Source organism: Leptinotarsa decemlineata, unplaced genomic scaffold (genome assembly GCF_025532065.1).
Source record: "Leptinotarsa decemlineata unplaced genomic scaffold, Ldec_3_MD MMD2_tig00026299_RagTag_RagTag, whole genome shotgun sequence".
Taxonomy (NCBI): domain Eukaryota; kingdom Metazoa; phylum Arthropoda; class Insecta; order Coleoptera; family Chrysomelidae; genus Leptinotarsa; species Leptinotarsa decemlineata.
In genome coordinates this window covers 7587885-7610091 of record NW_027412676.1, presented here as the reverse complement: position 1 = coordinate 7610091, position 22207 = coordinate 7587885, and the positions used below count along the sequence as shown (strand labels likewise).

General features: G+C 36.2%; 2 protein-coding genes across 2 annotated transcripts; both read right to left on the bottom strand.

The window, feature by feature from the left end:
- Positions 1 to 6785, bottom strand: LTV1 (LTV1 ribosome biogenesis factor). Its single transcript, XM_023163087.2, has 5 exons — positions 6610 to 6785; positions 6178 to 6556; positions 4449 to 4738; positions 1741 to 2046; positions 1 to 359 (listed from the first exon to the last, which is right to left on the bottom strand). Exons 1-5 carry the CDS (start codon positions 6610 to 6612, stop codon positions 6 to 8), a joined length of 1332 nt encoding a protein of 443 aa, XP_023018855.2. The 5' UTR covers positions 6613 to 6785; the 3' UTR covers positions 1 to 5.
- A 13299-nt stretch (positions 6786 to 20084) lies between these two features.
- On the bottom strand, positions 20085 to 21717 carry LOC111507739 (tubulin beta chain). Its single transcript, XM_023163088.2, has 2 exons — positions 21546 to 21717; positions 20085 to 21486 (listed from the first exon to the last, which is right to left on the bottom strand). Exons 1-2 carry the CDS (start codon positions 21600 to 21602, stop codon positions 20200 to 20202), a joined length of 1344 nt encoding a protein of 447 aa, XP_023018856.1. The 5' UTR covers positions 21603 to 21717; the 3' UTR covers positions 20085 to 20199.
- Between the last annotated feature and the right edge of the window lie 490 nt (positions 21718 to 22207).

Here is a 22207-nt window from a genome sequence, read left to right as displayed (position 1 = left end):
AACTTTTATAAAATTTTATTTCCCTGAACATTATTTTTATTGTTCACAGATATTTTAACCTGCCGTTTTGCCTCTTCTTTGAAAGCAGCAGTATTCATCTTTTTCTCCAACCTTCTCTCTCTCCTATACTCCTTAAGCTGTTTTTTTCTTTCCCTGCGCTCTTCTGGTAACTCATTTTTGGGTCTAATGGACAAATTCGATAGTTGTGAAATAACTGATTGACCAACAGAAAATGCACCTTTACTTTCAAAATCTCCATTCTCTTCATTCAATTTATTCAATGCGTTTTGTGTTAATCTGTTGGAACCCAGAACATTTTCTGGAATGCCAGTTTTTTTGTGGATGCGAATTTTACTTGCCTGAAAAATAGTTTGTTAAAATGACTTGAGAGTCAATGGACAATATGTTAAAGTGTAATGTAAAAAACAGATTGAGGTAAGATGAACACTTAGCATTGGTGTTCTATATAACATTAGTGGATGTCGTGAGAAATTAACAAATATACCTCAACAGACACCAAATCATAGTATTTCCTAATGACAATTTAATAAATATACATTTCCAAAATAATCGAAAAATAAATTTGTAGGAGCACAATAAGTATGCTTCGAAATAACCATAGAATAGAACAGAACGAAATAGAAATATATTCATTTAGAAATAATGCAATAAAAACATAACATCACACAAATTCATCACCATAGTTAGAAGCATTAGTAGCTAAAATAGGACTTAACTATATGACACAATATGCATTGAGAAAAAACCGTTAGAGCATTTAAAAACTTATCTATAGCATGAAAAGTTTGATAGATGAACGAAAAACATAAAATGTGAGGTCAGTGATTTTCAAAGATGTATTACAAATACAAAGACAGCTAGGGGAAAATCTAACAAAATAGTTCTCCCACACGACCAATTTTGTCAAACATTGAATTGACGATCTTGAAATATTTGTGATCCTTCATAAAAAAGATAGGGGTTTTAGAACGAATCAAGACGAATAGTAGACAGTGACAGTTACCAACCTCTTCTTTTCAAAATGTCACTAGTATATAACCCTAAAATGGATTGATTTCTCCAGGAAAAGAATCTGTTGCTGAATCAAGTTTTTTATACGAAAATGTTGATTATCAAACTGAAAATTGTCAAAGGTTAAATGAGATGTGAATGGGATTTGATGAAGGAATACTTATATTTTTCTATATTTTCTATTGTGTTCTCTGGAGACCTGTAACTGTAGAAATATAGAAGAGCTCCAATTTTCAGATTTGTAATATACATGTCAAAATATGTTAGTACACCCACCCAATTTTTTTTTCAAAATCGCAGGGTGCATCCTATCCAAAATTTTACCATAAAATTAACTATCAAGTATTTATTTCTAAATTTGAGAAAGTATCAATACATTTGAAAGGTGTATTTTGAAACATTCAATAGAGAAACACTAACTTTGTTCAAATTTTATGATGAAAAAATTTAAATGCTCATGTTAGAACAAAATAGAGCAAAAAAGTTATTTTCTATAATACCACAACAAAGGAGGTGAAGGTGTACATTCTAGAAGAATTTTATCAAAATAACCCTACTAGTCCAACAGTAAAATATTGGTTTACTTTTGCCTTTTTTTATTTTACCTTGATGAGAAAAAAATACTATGAAATACCCCTTCTATTTTGAGCAATAATAATTCAATCAAAATTTATATTTGGAAGATTTAGAACTAGATATGATACATACTTTAGGTTCCTCGATCAACTTGGGATGGTTATAAATGTTCGAATATGTACTCAAGATGCTCTCACAATCCCATTTTTCTTTTTCAGGCACTGGAAGTGCCACCAATTCTTCGTCTTCATCTGAACCGATTTCTAACTGTTCCTTTATTTTGTCTGCTAGTATAACGTCATCCATTTTTTCTGTTTTCTGAGATTTCTCAAACTCATCTGCATACTGTAATAATATATCTGAGGATAACGGAACATGGCCTTCAATTTCCTCACAATCTAGAGCTCCTATTTCAATGTCCTCATAACCAGCAAACATCTAAAATAAACAGTAATGCTAGCAGTTTATTCAACAGGAAATATCAAATAACATGTACAAAAGATTCACATCCAGAATTTCGAATATATACCCAGAACTAAACTATCAATACTAGTTACTAGCTGTTTCATGCAATTTCATTAAGATGGACTTCAGACTGAAATTTACTTTCCAGAAAACTACTTTTGACAACCTGGTATTTCGCTCATTGAAAGACTTCATTCATTAAATACTCTCCTGAAAATAGCATCTTCCCAAACTGATGAAAATATTTCCAAAATTAATTAAAATAATCGATGAAGACTGAATTCAATTTTTCAGAAAACTACTTTTTTTCTCAACCTGGTATTTCCCTCATGGGAAGAATTCATTCATCAGATTCTCCTCTGTACTCGAACTAATGGAAATATTTTCAAAAAATCGAAGACTGAAACCTGGTATTTTGCTCATTGAAGACATTATTCATCATATACTTTCCTGAAAATACCATCCTCTCAAACTGATGACATTTACAAGTAAGTTTGTGGCGACTGATGTTAAAATTTACAGAAGTCTTCGACAGGATAGTTTCAAGGTTCCTAAGAAGTATATCCAAATTATAATATAGTGCTCTGTATTTGCATAAAATGTAAAATTTGTATTTTTTTTCTATAGACCAAGAAAAATTTTGAATCCTGTCAGATGAGAAATTTATCAAATTTGAATTGCTTTTTCTATTATAAATCTATTTGAAAATTCATTACTGATTAGGATCACATTATTTTCATGGTTATATTTAGTTTTGCAAAACTCAGAAGCTACTATCATTCAGATACATTTTTTTATGTTGATTGAGCCAATGTTGGTAATAAGATAAAATGGTAGAATTTTACTATTTGTAGAAACAACAATTCATCTAACTTATTTCTGCAGACTGAATATTGAATAACATCATGAGTAATTTTTCGAGTGTTATGTTAAGAAGTTCTAATAAAGGAATGTAGGCTTTCACAGCTGGCTTAAAGGTTTTGGTTGGTTCCGGGTTTTGCCGTGGCCTTCTTCAGTTATAATCTCCAAACCTTTCAACTGCAACTGTCATCTTCAGTGGCTTGCTCAAAATACTCTTTTTGACGTATCAACTGAAACTAAAGCCCTCAATTCCGCAGCGTCATTTATAGTGCTGATTTTTCAGTCACTTTCTGTAATGGCGGGTACACGCGTATTTCCCGCATGATTTGGGTGACCTGACTTTGATTTGGCACTTTTCAATGCTGTGTGCCAGATATTCCTTTCTGTTGAACAATCTTGGTGTTTGTGTATTTCTATGGCTTCCAAATACATTCTCGTTGAATAATGATTCGATGTTGCTAGCCACTCAGTATTTTCGAACAGGATCTTGTGTTCCCCCTCTTCTGTCCCAGACTTCTCAGTCTGCAGTTGCTGAACATGCACTGTTCAGAATATTTTATTTTTTTAGAGTAGTAGTTTTTTCAGTTGATATCGGAAGGTTTGTAAATTAACTTACTGATAAGATTTATTTATACATTCAAATTTTTGTTGTTGCTAATATTTTTAGTGTTGAACATAACGATTACATAATCTTGCATTCTGCACCGAATGATGTCAGAAAAAATATTTTCTGTCGCTTCTGAGAGTTCTATATTATTTTTCACCATTTAATATATTTCATATTAAATAACACGAATACATTTTTTGGTGCTCATAGAAACTCCTTCGATTATTCATCACCAATGATGAGAACTTTTTTCAATTCAATAATTGGGTATTCAGATGCATTCAATTTTCCTTTTCTGGATCACAATCCTTAAAATTTACGGCAAAACATTTCACATGTTGCTTCTCAGAATAGAGATAAAGTGGAGAAAGATTGTTCATGGCTTAACAAGTATGCTCAAAACTGATATCTCCACTATTGCGCTCCGCCCCGCTTCGTAGTGCTTCAACAAGTTTAATGTTCATATTCACCGTTTAATATTACGTTTTTGCAAAAATATTCGTAACATCATGAAGTTTAAGTATTCTGCTAGTTTTCGCGAAATTTCAACTTTTATTATACTATTTTACAATTATACTTTTATCACTCACTCACGGGCACAGAATGTATTCAAATATTTCAAAATTAATTTCAATTGAATTTTTTTTAAATTTCTCTTGAATACAGGTTATGTTCTTCCTCAAATGATCTGGAAATTTATTGAACATTTTTTTCCAGTATTCAAATTACCTCAAATAAAATTAGATAATTAACAAATACTTCTTACCTATATTTTCAGATTTTAAATTAATGTACTTTTCGAAATATGTCTAACCAACTAAATTCTTAATATTTTTATAATTTCTGTCTTAACTGTTCTCTAATGTTGTGCATTATTAATTATGTAATATATAAATGAAAATCATACTTTTTCAAACTTCGCATCTAACAAACTGAGCTGTTCATTTCTTCTTATCACTGAACTTGTCATTGAATAATTTGTGAATCTAGATTTCGTTTCTTCTTGTTCAAAAGAGAAATCAGATCCAGGTAATGAACAAACTTCATCCAGCTCCTCATCTCCGCTGAATTCTTGATCAGAAGCCACTCCACCACCAAGTTCCATAATATTATCCTCAATCTGATTTTCAGGATCAGAGTAGTCAAAATCATCATCCATGGCAGCCACAAGATCTGGATCAAGATGTAGTTGTGGACCTGAAGCCAAGAAAATAATTTCAGTTGAATTTCCTTCAATAATTTTCAGTTATACGGGTTAGCAAGAAATTTAAAAAGTTTTTTTGATTACGGAGGTATATATAGAATATATATAGAAGTGCGAGGTATACTCATATTCAGAAAATAAGGGTAAATTTTTAACTTCATGGGTTTGGAGAGTCCAGCTGAGCATACAGTTAATACAGATGCAATTTTGGGCGAAAAGTGGATATGGTAAATTGAATAATATCATGTAAAAGAAGGGTGAAAAAATTTTATTAGAGAGGTGACCTCTCGAGTTTTTTCAACATTTTCTCCTTTTGAAGGCCATATTTCCTGATGTAGAACTGACTAACATACAGTATATTCGTCAAGGATACATCTATAAGTCTTAAAACGTCAGGACCTTGATTCACAGTAAAACATATTTTTCTTCTTTGTCTTATTCATGGAAAGTGGAGGATAAATGGCAAATCATATGTTCTTGTAAGATAGCTCTCTTTCCTACTTCTTGTTAGATTACCGATTATATATTACCACCTGGTCAAAATCATTTTAGGCATTCTTTCGAAAATATAAAGGTTTCTCATCCATGCAAACATAAAACTGCTGTTTGATTTAGATTCACTTTTTACCATAGCTTCTCATATCAGCTTGTGAATTTGCAGTAATGACCTAAGAGGTCCACCATTGTTCTTTTTTTAGTAAAATAATTAAAATAATTCAATCAACACTTTGAAGACATTATAGCATAATGGATGAATACACATAATTCATAATTCTATACTAAACACAAAAAACCTATACTTTCAATACAGTTGACTCGCAATAGTCCGACACTACGGGACGGCGAGGGTGTCGGATTATCAAAAATGTTGGGTTACCAAAGATTGGCTCTATTTAATTGAATTTGCAGTGTATAAGTTTGAAAAAACGATGAATTTTTATGTAATATTTGACTAGAAAAGATTCAAAATATGTAATGAAGTCAGGCTTTAATTTTTACAAAAAAAGAGAATTTTACTAATATTAAAATCATAACACATGAATCGATTTTACAGGTTAAGGTAAGACCGACTAGACTATACCGATGACTCATATGACTCAGCATCAGACTGTGTCATAGTGTCGGACTGTAAAGTGTCAGATGCGAGTCAACTGTAGTTACACCGGCTCGCTTTGACAAAATAAGACCAATAACAAAACATTGAATTTTGGCAGATACCTAAGAAGACAGAGCTCATTATGTAGTAACTTGACATGAGATTTATAACTCAGAGACATATCCTCAGCGAATGTACTGTATTTCAGTTTCATGTCCAGCAAACTAATGCAAAAACTACTGTTGCAGACATCCAAGTTCACTCCACTCAATAAATTTTGTTTTTAATGATCCCTTGAAAATTATTCTTTTCCTTTTACTAAACTGAATCACTTACCATAAACTGGAGCTGCTTTTCCCAACATTCCTACTTCTTCCTCTACTTCTGAAGCAAAAACGGAAGATGGTAGTTGTATCTTTTTCTCATTTTGCTTGCACCTTTCTTCCAATTCACTTTCAACATGATCAGGCCATTCCATTCGGTGGTCTTTAGAATCTTTCAAATATTCCAAATAATTGTATTCTTCATCATGGATTATATCATATTGATATTTTTCTTCAATGGGGTTTTCATTATCTTTTTTCGATTCTTTGCCATCAACTGGCAAGAGAACTCTCTGAGGTGCATTCTCATCGGCCACCAGAGGATCCTGTTGGCTTCTGTGAACCAGTTGAAAAGTAACAGCTCTCTTTTTGTTGAATTTCTTGTGTTGGGGCTAAAAAAATGTTCCCTTTAGCTTTGAGTTGTCAAGTGATTTTTATTTCTTACCATTTTTAAAGTGAGTAAAAAAAATAAACGCTCAGAATATACTTAGTTCGTTAAATATCATGCGTTATTAATAATAACTTGACGATGAGACTCGAAGGCAATACTAATAACACATAACACATGATAAGATCCACATGAAACATGACAGGTTGACAAACAGGAATACATGACAGATTGACAGACAGGAAACGAGGAAACCGAATAGGTATGTTCGTTTAATACAAATCAGAGCAATCGACTAGCTCGCTTCCCTCGGCAAGCATTAGATAATGCAGATCTGTTGTCTCAGTCACATCTGCTCTGTGTTCGGTATTCACTAGAGTGAGACAAAAAATGTGATCGGTTAGCTCTAAGATCACTTTTAGGATTAAACGGATGTTTTTCCTGTCTTTAAAAAAAATGATTGAGTTATAGGTATTTTTCGGAATATTTTCTTCTAGTAGTAATGTTTACTCTAACACATACCATCTTCAGGGAAGAGTTCATGACACATTCTTATTGACATAATGATGCCTTCTTCAACATCAGTCATTCTTAAATAGTTGTGAAAAATATTTGCATTAAAAAAATCATAAATAACATTGCTGTTGAAGAAAACTTCACTGACCATATATTAGAGGTTATGAGATAAAAAAACATCAAAAATGCCGACTTGTCGACTTGTCATTCAGATATATTCGAACTTTTGTAAAATAAATTTTGCTCGGTCGACCCCTCAGAGTAATAATAAGCCATAGAGTTGCCTGTACGGTGCCTATATTAATACATACAATACATGTGTTTTGAAACGGGTATCGTACTATCCTTATCTGTACAACTTATGTAATGAGAGGTTATGGAGACTTTGAAGTAAGTTGCACCATAAAACAGTGGCGGTCAGTTCTGTTGATAATCGGAGGGATATATATATTTATAAAATAAATCATTTCAGGTGAAAACGTATTTTGTTCAAATAGTTCCTACAGAAAATTTGATTTATTATTTATTGATGATTATAGAAATAAAGCCAGTTTTTCTACCAACTACTAAATATTTATTAATGTATGGCTTTATAATAAAGCGCGTGGTTTACTGGTTTAAAATTAAATGATTCCAAATGAAATAATCCATAACAATGATAAATGTTAATTTCAAAAGTGATGAACTTTGCTTCATAAAATCAGATGGAGAAATTTGTGATTTGTTCTCAGATTTGATAAACAAGAGGTACGGTTTGTGATGTCCGATATAAAGAATTTTCGATTAGAAATCATGAATATTTATAATTACGATTGAATTTTGATATTATTTTGTGGTATGGTATCTGGGGGCTTTGTGAACCAACATTATGTTTTTTTTTTCAATAATTCATGCTGACGAATTTCATAATTACAAAAAATCGTTAATGTAAATGAAAAAAACTATTCAAAAATGAAAAATATGTTTTTCATATGTGTGCCATAGGTCATATCCAGGTCATATCCAACAGATTTAAAAGCTTTCTGCTCAATGTTCAGTTCGTATACTAAATAGTTATTAACCGGTGTTATAATAATATAATATAATAGTTAGCAACCGGTGTTATATCTGTTATTGCTCACTCACAAAGAATATGATCTCCGTTTTGGTTTTTCTTCCTTTGCACGAAGCTTTTGAGTTGCATATACATGTCATTTTTTTAACCTCGTTTTGGTTGGGATATGTCAGATAATGAAATAATGTAAACCTAGTTTCCAAAACTTCATTTATAAGAATAATATCAAAAAAACGATCATTACGAACATAAAAAATACCCTCTTTCATAATGTCGGTCCACAAAGAAACCTACATACCAATTTTGAATGAAATCACAGAATAATATCAAACCGCAATCGTAATTATAAATATACATGATTTCTAATCGAAAATTCTATATCTCGGACCTCACAAACACTACCGCTTGTTTATCAAATCTGAGAACAAATCACAAATTTTTTCATCTGATTTTATGAAACATTACTTTTGAAATTAACATTTATCATTGTTATGAATTAGTTCATTTGAAATAATTGAATTTTAACCCAGTAAACCGCTTTATTGTAATGCCATACGTAAATAAAAATCTAGTAGGTGGTAGAAAAACTGACCCCATTTCCATAATCATTAATAATAAATCAGATTTCCTGTAGGAACTATTTGAACAGAATACATTTTCACCTGAAATGATTTATTTTATAAATATATAATAGCCCTCCGGTTATCAACTAAACTGACCGCCACTGTTTTATGATCCAACTTACTTCCCGTAATCAAACAAAGTTATGCTGCTTTCAATGTAAGGATGGAAAAGGCCTCTCTATTGTCTTTTGTTACTCTGAGGTCGACCCTGTGATCACGTGGTAAAACCGAACATATCACTGAATACGAACACGTAAGTTCGTATATAAATCGTTAGTTAGGGAAGCTATAGACTATGCTGTAGACGACCCCTACCGATATAGAAGGCCCCGACACTCTGTCGAATGAGACCCTCATGTCCCCCGTTAACGGACGAATAGCTTTTTCATTCATCCCACCCCAGCCAGGTAGGGGTATCCCGTGAAGGGCGGTACTGATGTCAGAGGACTTCATACCGTCATCCCATCGCATCGCATCGCCACAGTATATCTGTATACAGTAGTTTCACTCAGCGTCGGTCCCTTTGATGTCGGTGTCCAGGAGTTTCATTTTTTATAATGATGACGTATTTGACACTAATGACATTTCTCCCTACTACAATCCCAACCAAAGCGTGTATACGCTGCTCAACATAACAACTATTCATATAAACTGCTCAAAAAAAAACAGTCTATGAAAACCATGTTGGGCACCTGAGAAAATTGTACAAATGATAATTTTGCATTTGTGTAATATTGAAGTAACCCAGATCATTTGGGCAATGATGAACTAAGTTTCAAGTAGATTTTAAAAATTCATGGAATCGGCAGATGTTCATATTCGAATGTGACAAAATATATTTTCATTTCAACAAGAAAAAAGACAAGATAAAGAACGTGTTTTGTTATTCATGAACCATGGTACGAATCCATGCGAAATTTCTTTGTAGTGATTTTTGGGGCCAAATATACTATAGCATATTCATTTATTGATTGGAGAATTCAAGATGGCGGACGAGTTTGCCGATTCGATTATATTAAGGACCAATTATTAAAAATATTCCTAATCGAATTCATCACTCAAGATTAAGGAATCTGTAGAGCCTATTCTTTCTGAATTATGTAGTTACTATTCAGGACTTGAAGAAGTAAAAAAGTAATTAAGTATGTAGTGTTCAATCATACAAAAATAATTTTTTTGTATGTATGTACTAACTATAAATGTATGTGAGAGTTTTCGGAGTCGGAAGTTATGAATTATTTACACTGTAAGATAATAGGTTGTTTTGCTGCTTCCAGCTTTTATCCAAGTAAAAATTGATAATAAAATCACTGACAAGTCCAAATGCATTTTGACTATACCATTATATATGTTTTCCGACAGAAAACAACTACTTCTTTAGCTAATAACTCGACATATATTGACAAATGTTGATAGTTGAATCTATACAAGTCTAGATGTCTAATCAACCCGGAAAAGTTGCTGCGTAGATTAAAAACAGTTATTCTAAATGAAACATGTCCTATTAGTCAGCAACTTCTTATATAATGTAAATTTGACTATCAAAAATACCTTACGACTGTTAACCTTTCGGAATCCAAGTCGCCTCAGACATAATTGCAAAGATTCTCACTTTGAAGAAACAACTTTGCAAGAGCTCTCTAGGACAAATAGTGGGACTTCGCCTGATTCGAACAAGGAACCAACTGCGAACCGTTTTGAAGTGTTCCTCATCAGTGCAGACCATGCTATCACGGTTGTATACACACAGGGACTCGTTATTCCTCCTAGAGAGCTCTTGCACAGTACCATGGTTCATGAGTAACAAAACTCGTTCTTCATCTTGTCTTTTTTCTTGTTGAAATTAAAGTATATTTTGTCACATCCGATCCCATGAATTTTTAAAATCTACTTGAAACATAGTTCATCATTGTCGAAATGATCTGGGTTACTTGAATATTACACAAATGCAAAATTATTATTTGAACAATTTTCTTAGGTGCCCAACATGGTTTTCATCGACTGTATTTTTTTGAGCAGTTTATATGAATATTTGTTATGTTGAGCAGTGTTTAAACGCTTTGATTGCATGCCTGTCTTAAACTCGTCGTTTGCGCAGACCTAAGACATCGACGCGTGGGTCTGCGCGTAGGAAACTTCAAACCACAAATCAGCCTTTATGAAATTACTGTATACAAAATACTGTGGCATCGCTCCTCAGTCGTTCGGAAATGCAGATCTGTACTCCAATGATGACCAATGTATACATTTGGAAACCATTCTTGTTCCATCTATCAACACGTGTACATATTTGGATAAATATCATTTCTTCCGTCGGAAAATTTTACAAAACAAAAAACGAATCGTTAAAAATACTAGGGTTTCTACGCATCTTTGAATCGAGGGTTCGTTGAATATATTTCGATTGATTCTGTGGTCAGGTGGTATTAAATCTGCATATCTGCCCTCTCGGATTCAGATTTTCAAATTGGACACACCTAATATCAAATGAGAAATGATCAATGACTTAAACCAGCAAATATATTGCTGGATTCGAGTTGACGCCCGAACGAGTCTTATTTATTACTCTTATAAGGCTAGTTCATGTTGGAACGAAAATCGCATAAAAAGTGCGATTTAAAATGGCGTCGTGTTTATCGTAAAAAAGTTGGAAAAATTGAACTTTTTTGCGATTTCCGCAAAATGTACTACGTTAACATACAAAGTAGTTATATTGCTTTGACTCTCGTTTTTTAAGCCCATACATCGAAATTGAATCCGAAATGGACGAATGTGTCAGGTTGTTCAAATTATATCAACGTTACCGTATATATAAAGCTTCATTGAGGAGACCACGTCATATCACAACCTTGTGGCTGAAATGAGGATTAGTGATCCAGAGAAATATTTCAACTATTTCAGGCCGACTCTCCCATTATTCAATGAATTATTGAATTTGGCCCTTCATTAAAGAAAACTCATTTTGCAAAAGAACCCCTCGCCCCTGCAGGCAGTAACATTAAGATAAGTGGTTTGAGGACACGCTCCTGTTGAACAAAACTTGAGAAAATTGTTAGTCCTATATTCTGACATGATGGGGTTTGGTCTTAAAAGTCGTAATTCGTATGAGTCGTATGTCATCATTCAGGTTCATGTAATGAAATTTAAAATTCAACAATGAAATCCCTAGATATTGCCCGCTTCAACATGAACAGGGTATTTTGACAATTGAGGCAAATTTGCGGAACCGCAAAAATATTATCGCAATCGTTCTAATATGAACTCGCATTTAGTAACGAGCAGGTAGTTCAGGGCCAGATCTTCTGACCTCACTTCTAGGTTATTTAGATCAAATAACATCGGCAGTAATCCAATCTGGAATAAGATTATTGCCAACAGAACACACCTAACATATGAGTAACCGATTGAAAGTAAATTTTAATTTTTATTGCATTATAAAACTTTTTTACGCACGCTTGGTTTGGGGAATGAGCTTTTGAATGCGTGACGAGAGCGTTACAAAGTGTGATCGGGCGAGGCGAACGTTGAAGTAAAACTTATTTACACGCGCTTGACTTAGAAAGTAAGCGAACAGAAGTTGAGATAGTTAGTGACGATTGAAAGAGAGTTGCTTTTTGTTAATTACTGTAGTGGCTTTCGATATCGAAAGCCAACACACACGAATAGGTACCTAAACGCAAATTCACACCACCACCCAAAACAAATTCACGCGGTGGCAAAAACACGCATTACACGTTCGAGGAGGCTGGCAGACAACGATCACAGACAACAAGAGTTGAACAACTCTACAAATGAATAACTACTCAGAAAGAAGTGTAAAAGCGGCTGCCAAGACCACAGGGAAACAACAACCAAATTCCTTCGTTATCTTGTTTAAGTCAGATTTATGGGCCTAGGACTCCTTATCCTTTCGGCTGTTTGAGTTTTTCTTGGGTTCCTGTGGCGGGGAGGCAGGGGATTGCATTGTCCTCTGTCGTCTTCTTTTGGCTATTTGTCCTGTGTGTAGAAGTCGCAGCGTACTTCTTTGGCTTTGCGGCCATTTAGGCACTTGGGTTTGTGGTCTGTCTGTTTTCGTTCGGCCTATCTGAGGCCCTTTTATTTTCAGGGCGTTCTGGGCACCCATGGAAGCTCGCTGGGTGTTCTCCCTTGCAGTTAAAGCATCGCAAGGGCGAGTTTTTAGGTCTTTTGCATTTCTTGGTCACGTGCCGCAGGTCACAGCTAACGCAGGTTGGAACTGCTTTACAGTTGCGTTGCGTGTGACCGATTTTTGGCATCTGTAACATTGCCCTGCTCGGTTTCTCGGCTTCTGTGTTTCGGCGCTTACACGCACGTTTTGAATTTCGGTGATCTCATATATTTCGTTTTGGCTCCTTGAAACTAAAACAAGCACGAACGGTATCGGTACCTTGTTAGCTCAGACGGGCTACGGAAAGATCTCAAATCCTTTGCCCTGGAGTTCAGTCTTGATGTCGTCACACTCTATGGATTCCAGGACCCCGCGAAAAACTACTCTGAGTGGTTTTTTGCTATTCATTGTGTGGTAAGGTATTTTCTTTTGATTGAGGATCCGAGTAATTCTCCTATAATCATCTGTATTTTTAAGGTGGACTTTACTTCCATCTGTTGTGTACACCACCCGCAATATGGATATGTTTTGCGCAGCAGCAATCGTGTTAAAAGCTTTCCACTTTTCTTTTGCGCGGATGGTTATGGGTGGGGGCTTATCCGCTTTTTTGCGTGTTTCTGCCCGTTCATTTTTCGAGGCGTCTGTTACTAGTTCTGCGTCGCCTACTTCCATTGAGTCAGGTGGCGGGACTTCTGTTTCCTCTATGTTTGCCAACTTAGTTTTCTAAGTAGGCTTTTGAATTTGATCTTCCAGTGCCACGCTTTTGTGATAAGGCGGGTGTAGTTTTATTTGATTTTGGCTTATTGGTCCATTCAGTCTGGGAAGACTGTTTGATTTGTTGAGCCGTTTCTGGCTCTTTTTTCCTCTTTTTTGGGGACTTTGCCGCTTGGCTTTCTTGGCCCGACATAATATCGTCGCTGTCCAGATCGCTGATGTCAGAGTCGGAGTCGATAAGACGATGAATTAGAGGTTTTTTGTTTCTCAAATTCAAGTCCATTCTCTTTGCAAAGATGGTATATGCTTCAACTAGTTCGGTACTACTCATTTCATAGTATTCTATAATAGTTTTGATATTATAGCCAGACCTGCTTCTTTTAGCTTTTTACGAACTTAGTAAAATTGAAAATCGTTTCTATTAATTGTTCCATCTTGAAAGATAGATGCTACAGTTCGAAATTAGCACAACGAAAATTAGTCAACTTGTCAATTTGACAGCTGTCTGACTGTTCACGACGACCAAATCATAGTCATCTTCATTTTCATCAGGTTGGAAATTTTTTCCCTTACCCTTTCAACTGAGATTCGTCAGGATGACGAATGGTTCATAACGTAAGGTGTTTTGGTGGCGACATAAAGATCAATGACCTCTATACCGCTCTGGCATTGTGTACCCCTTCCTGACTGGGGTATTTGATGAACAAACTGTTCATTTTAACAGACGTCGTGGGGCCTTCACTCAACCGAGCGACAGGGCCTTCTGAGGTTTGACGGGGTGGTTTGTCCCCAAGTACCTGAAGCATACATGATGACAGGCTTGAATATCCTGTTGTATAGTAAAATCTAATTTTTAATATTGAGTTTTGAATTTCTATTGACCAGAGGATAGAGTTTAGCTATCCTCATCTGCACTTTGCTCTTGATATAATCAATGTGATTTGCCCAGGTGAGTCTCAGGGCCTGCAGCTCGGTGGAGTGTGTTCTCCTGAAGCCAAATTGTTCGTCAGGCAGAACATTTCGGTCTTCAACTTCTTCTGTTAGCCTTTACAGCACAACACGTACAGCCAACTTAGCCGTTGAGCAAAACAGACTAATCGGACGATGATTCTGGGGAAACAGCAGGTTCTGGCCCTGTTTCGGAATCATGACAACTACGGCATGCTTTCATCTTCGAGGAAAGTATCTGAGAGTGATTGAGCTGTTGATAATGTCCAGCAGGTATCTGATGAAGTTCTCCGGGAGCTGCTTCAACAACCTGTTGTTGATTGAATCAATTCCCGGAGCCTCCTTGGGTTTTGAGGCCCTAATGTACCCCTTCAGTTCTTCCTCTGAAGCTGGACGGATCACGTCGTCATCATTTTCCCTAAGGATGCGCGTAACCCGGTATTCCAGCCGGATATCACGGTCAATATCAACATCCGGATCAACGTTAAGTCGAAACTGATTCTCCATTGTGTCTGCAAAGGCCAACGCCTTCTCGGCGGGGGAGTAACAGATGCCGCGCTGTCCGTGAAGAGGGGAGGGAGCGGTTTTCCTCTTCTCGAGCCTGCGGATGACTCGCCAGAGCTCGTCATCCCCAGCTTCGAGCGATTCCAAACAGTCGCTCCACCTCTCGTTTCTATAGTCAGTTATGGCCTGTTTAACCTGGTTGGCCATCCTGCTAGCCGCAGCCTTGTCTCCAGGGTAGAGAGTCCGCTGATAAACTCGTCTGAGTCGATTTCTCTCACGGATAAGGTTCTTTATCCTGGGAGGAAACTCATTGTAGCTCCGCAGAGGACACTCTGTCCTGGTTGTGGCTGCGCGGAAAGTGTTGTTTACAAACAATTCGAAATCTGCCACTGCCGCGTCGAGACCGTTGCGAGTTTGAAGCGCCTCACGGTCTGTACGTGTCTCCACTAGGTGAGCCTTGAAGACTTCCCAATCCTTAGATGATCTCATGTGATAATTTTGGGGAAGGGGATCATCACCCAGCATCAGGATGACTGGATTATGATCTGAGTCAAGTTTCGACAAAGTGTAAATTTCGCAGGACATGGAGACGTTCCTGAGAAGTGCGATATCAAGCACGTCAGGCCCTCAATCCCCATGGTAGAACGTGGGCTCATCTGGACCCATCACTCGATACTCATACCTGTCAGCATGCGCATGGAGCGCTCGGCCGTTCGTATTGGTGAGTCTGCTCCACAGATTTTGCTTGGCGTTGAAGTCACCAGCAGCAATTGTGGGGGTATTTGTCGACATCAGCAGTTCATCCAGTGAATCTAGGAGTGGACGATTCTGCGGAGGGTTGTAACCTGAGATTAGTCTATGACGACCTCTTCTCAGTTGGAGCTCAACGCCCACGGCTTCCGGGCCATGTAACTGATCCGAGGAAAATTACGTTTGACAAAAATGCCAACTCCCCCTCCAGCACGTCCATGTTCTCTGTGGTATAAACGGTAGTTTGGAATACCAAAAGGTTCATTGTGCAGGTGGGTTTCCTGTACCAGTGCAACATCGATGTTTTGTTGTATTAGAAAATTCTCAAAATCTAATTTCTTGTTTGAAATACGGTTGGCATTCCAAAATACAACCTTGAGAGAACTAGGCAATGTTGGTTGTCTAGCCATTAACAGGTTCCAGTTAGCACGTTGGTGTTCACCGTAAACATCTTTTCGAGTACGGGGAACTGAATGAAGAGTTTCTTCATCTGGTCCAGAGCGGAAAAGATGTCACTAACCTTCGACGGGCGGGAACTACTGGGCGCCTAGGTCGGCCTGGCGAAGGTGTTACCGCTCTGGCATGTGCCAGATGCTCCGGTAGGATGCTTTCCAGGTATGGGTGCACTTCGGGGGGCATTTGAAGCTACTTTGGTCCTCCTGCGAACCCTGAGAAACTCAGGACAATCGCGGTAGTTTGCAGTAGCACACCCTTGCAATTATTGCACTTGGGCGGATCTGCTCGTGGCTTCTTGCACTCACCTGAAAGGTGTCTACCGGCGCATTAGACGCAAATGGGAATAGCTAGGCAGTTCCGTTGGCTATGCCCGAAACGCCGACATCGGTGACACTGCCCTACCAGCGTTTTTTGGTGTTGGGGCTCAACCATAACTTTAACGTTAAGGAGATCCCGGATGTCATAAATATGCTTCTGATTTTGGTTCACTTGAACCAAAACCAGGGGGAGCGGTTGATTTCCTCGCATCATCCTGGTGACGGATGATGGTTGGAAACCTTTTTCAACCAAGGCGTCCTCGATGTCAGCGGTCTCCAAATGTTCCGGGACTCCTCTGAAGACGGCTCTGATTTGCCTGTCTTCAGGTAAGGTATACGTGTGGTGGGTAATTTTTCCCTCACCAATAGTTTGGACATACTCCTGTAGTCCTCGGCCGAAGAAGGCTGAACCTTGATGCCGTCAGCCATGTTTACTGCCTTGATAAAGTTCACCTAATGGAAGGCAGCCAGCTTTGTGAACTGAACCCACTTGTCCTTCTGGTGAACGACAATTGGGGGAACGTGTGCTTTGGGGCACTTCAGGACGCGGAAGGAGGGGGAAGCTAGTTTCCTGATCGTTGGGGTTTTCAACCTGATTTAGATTTTGGGATGGCTGTTTTGGGCCACCCTGTATAGTCGAAATCGATTTTTCAGACCTATTGTCGTCAACCAACATTTCATGGTCACCTTCGACGGAAGATTCTGTTGCTGAGAGTTCTGACTCTAAAGTGTTGTTCTTGGCTTCGTCCCGGAGCTTTGACATCTTATTAGCCATTTTTTGGGATTGTTACCGGTATTTTTGTTAACTGGAGCAACTGGTTTGGATGGAAGAGGAGGAAACTCTTCTGGAAGGCGACGCTTTTTGTTGGCCGGTTCTTGAGGCTTGATCGTATTGTCGTCGTTGTTTGTCTCAGACTGAGTAGAGAGGGTGGTGCCGACGGGAGTATGTCTGGAGGATACATTCCATGACGGACGCTCGAGAAGCTCCTTGGCTCCTGGTAGGCGGCCAAAGGGCTCCCGAACTGCCGCCACGGAGCTGCTCCTTAGCAGTTCTGATGGACTCAGACCTAGGCGATCAAGAAATAACCCCATGAAGGTAATTACTTCATCCCTGTCCCTGGCCATCAGGCTGTCAAGCAGTTCCTCCATACTGCTATCGAAAAACTCACATCCTTTGATATCCTAAGGGTAGGCGATGAACAGTTCCGTGAAAGTGATAGTTTGAACGCACTCACCAGAAGTCTGGAGGGTCCTTGCGCACTACAACCGACGCACTCACTAATAGGAGATATATAACTACTGGTGAATGGCTGATCATCCACCAGAAATGGAAAAAATTTCGAAATTATCACAGCGAAAAATATTCTGTATGTCAGTTTGACAGCTAACGTCAATTATACGACGACCAACCTGCAAGTCGTCTTGATTTCAATCAGGTTGCAGTCTGGCTCCCTTACCCTTTGAACTGATGTTTGCCAGAAGGACAAACGGGTCATGGTGGGTACGACGACCAAATGCTGACGTTCATCCTGATTTTATCCAGGTTTGGAGACCAGCTCCCCTACCCTTTTGGCTGAACGACGACCAAATGAAAATAATTCCAACTTGTCATAGAATCTCTTTGCAGTTGATTCAGTGGGATGTCCACTGCGCCACCTGCAGACAGAGCCAGGAAACAATTCCACAAGTATGCTCCGGGGTCGGAATAATAATTAATATTCCGAAGAGGTGCATTGTGACATGCTCCAGGTTGCCCCTTTCCTCTCATGCAGACCTACGACTTTGTAGGTACGTGTGGCAGATACCCAACGGAAAAACCCATCGATTTGGAAGATTCGTCGCAAATCGAAGACGTTGAACAGGTGCCTGATAGTTAAACTTCAACTATCTGCGCGGCATTATCTGGGTGGGTTGTTTGTTTTTCCGTTTTTCCTCTCATGCAGACCTACGACTACATGCATGCTCCGGGCAACCCGGAGCATGTCAAATATATATATATATATATATATATATATATATATATATATATATATATATATATATATATATATATATACTCTTATTGGCTCTAGAAAAATATAACATCTATATAACATCTTTTATTTAATTGAAATAATATTTTAAAGCACGAAATATAGGTGTTTACAGGCGTTTAATATCGTATTCTAGCGTCATATATATAGCTATATATAGGTATATATATATATATATATATATATATATATATATATATATATATATATATATATATATATATATATATATATATATATATATATATATATATATATATATATATATATGTATATATATATATATATATATATATATATATATATATATATATATATATATACATATATATATATACATATATATATATATATATATATATATACATATATATATATATATATGTATATATATATATATATATATATATATATATACATATATATATATATATATATATATATATATATATATATATATATATATATATATATATATATATATATATATATATATATATATATATATATATATATATATATATATACCAATATATACCTATATTTCGTGCTTTAAAATATTATTTCAATTAAATAATAGAAATAACAGATGTTATATTTTTTCTAGAGCCAATAAGAGTATATCACCAATCAAGATTTGGCTAGCTATGTGGGAAAATGGCTGAGATGGTAGCACTAACAATAAAATTATCTAATTCCTTTCAAAATTATAAACATTTTTCTTTAGGAAAATTTGTAACTTTTCAACACACTGGATATACTTCAATATTTTTATTCCATTGAAGATATTTTCCAGAAAAAAGAAATAAAATATAGTTAGGTGCAGTTCTATTAATTTTTTCCATAGCAGTGAAAATGAGAATGACTATTTCTGTTGTTTATCAACAAATGAAAATATTAGGAAAAAGTTTTGAAGGTAAGCCGTAATTTCCACCTGTTCATCAATTGGTTAATTTTTTATGGTGCCTCCGCGTGATATCAATAAAAATTTGGATTATTGAAAAAAAATTATGACTGAATTTTGATGTTTTTTCAGAAAATGTATTCGTAGGGCGAATTTATGGTGATACTTGGTTTGTAATCTTTTACAAAAACTACCTCTGTAAATTATCAAGACATATTTGTTGTTGATATTATAAATATGTATAAACAAAACATATTTATGGTTCAAATATAAATTTTGAATCATTTTAAAATGAATAAAGGTTTGAATCTCTTTAGAATATTCTTTGAATATATTTTATAGATATAAAATAATCTCAAAATACATATTTTTATAATATTCAAAAGTATATTGAAAAAATATTCTACAAGAATCAAATAAATTTCGAATAATATACAAAAAAGATTAAAATTGTAACGGATTCAAAATATGTTCTTTCTTTTAAAATCATTTGAATGATATAAAAATAAATGAATGTTCAAAATATATTCTTTGGAAATTCAATTAATCCTGAATGGTCTATAAAAATATGTCTGAAATAATTCAACTCAAAATTAAAATATATTTAATATACCACATGTTGACGAAAAGTTAATCACGTACATTAGACAATAATATAACCATCAAAACTACTGGAAGATTTGAAAAACCCACAGACAAAAATCAGTTCTCGCCCTCATCCGCTTCTTCTTCCTCGTCGAATTCCCCTTCTTCCTCTGCTGTTGCATCTTGGTATTGTTGATACTCCGAAACTAAATCATTCATGTTACTCTCGGCTTCGGTGAATTCCATTTCATCCATTCCTTCCCCTGTATACCAATGCAAAAATGCTTTTCTTCTGAACATTGCTGTAAATTGTTCAGAAATCCTTTTGAACAGTTCTTGTATGCAGGTAGAGTTTCCAATAAACGTAGAGGACATTTTCAAACCTCTGGGTGGAATATCACAAACTGCAGTTTTCACATTATTTGGAATCCATTCTACAAAGTAGCTACTATTTTTATTTTGAATATTCAACATTTGTTCATCTACTTCTTTCATTGACATTCTACCTCTAAATATTGCGGCAACTGTTAGATATCGTCCATGTCTAGGATCACAGGCTGCCATCATATTCTTTGCATCAAACATTTGAAGAACGAGTTCTGGAACGGTGAGAGCTCTGTATTGTTGGCTTCCCCGAGAAGTAAGGGGTGCAAATCCAGGCATAAAAAAATGGAGTCGAGGAAAAGGTACCATATTTACAGCTAACTTCCTCAAATCTGAATTCAGTTGACCAGGAAAACGAAGACAAGTGGTGACCCCAGACATTGTAGCAGATACTAAATGATTCAAATCACCATAAGTAGGCGTTGTAAGTTTCAGAGTCCTGAAGCATATATCATACAGAGCTTCATTATCGATGCAATAAGTTTCATCGGTATTTTCTACCAACTGATGAACAGATAGAGTGGCGTTATACGGTTCAACGACGGTGTCAGATACTTTTGGTGAGGGCACAACAGAAAATGTGTTCATAATTCTATCAGGATATTCTTCTCTTATCTTCGATATTAGCAATGTTCCCAATCCAGAACCTGTTCCTCCCCCTAACGAATGGGTCAGCTGGAACCCTTGCATGCAGTCACAACCTTCGGCTTCTTTCCTAACTACGTCTAGGACAGAATCAACCAATTCAGCACCCTCTGTATAATGACCTTTGGCCCAGTTATTCCCTGCTCCACTTTGGCCAAAGACAAAATTATCTGGCCGGAAAATTTGACCGAATGGGCCTGAACGTACTGAATCCATTGTTCCAGGTTCCAAGTCTACCAAGACAGCCCTGGGAACATATTTGCCTCCAGTTGCTTCATTGTAATAAACATTAATACGTTCTAATTGCAGATCTGAATCTCCATGGTAGGTTCCAGTAGGGTCTATTCCATGTTCATCCGAAATCACCTCCCAGAACTATAAAACAAGATTTGGTGAGAATAAAACTCTGGCAAAGACAAAAAGTCATGACTTACTTTTGCGCCTATTTGGTTTCCACATTGCCCGGCTTGTATGTGAACTATTTCTCGCATTTTACTTTATTTTAAGAATTTAAATTTTAACAAATACCAAAGTTATGGCAAATGTTTGTTGATGTTACTAGGGGTTCCAATTTCAATTTGTTTCAAAACTGCCGCCTCTGCGAAAACTAAAAACCTTTCTATGGAGAAATTTGCCCCAGAGTGCTAAGATCAACACTGCTCTGCTTTGACATAATCAGTCAAAAGCTATGTTTTTTTGGTACGATTTCGAAACCAGAATAAAGTTTCCTGTCGTTTTCTTGCTCTTTGATTTATCTCATTAATACAGTTTATTGTAAAATTTTTACTATTCCTGCTTGAGGAAGCTATTGTATAGCAAAATTAAGCATAGGCCTGTTCCATTCAATTCAAGATCCCAGTAATTAGTTTTCACACTATATTAATCGACGGTATTTTGTAAATGGATTGGTGGCATTTCTTTTGAATAAATTATTTTGGTCACTCTACTGACATCATTTCGATAGCAAAAAATATCACTACTAAAGGCATTTAGGAACTTATATAAGAGGTTTCTACTTCTCCATCTTTATACAAAAAATGTGGAAAAATTCCAAAGAAAGACATCAATTAATTCCAAAATAAACTTTGTTTCTGAA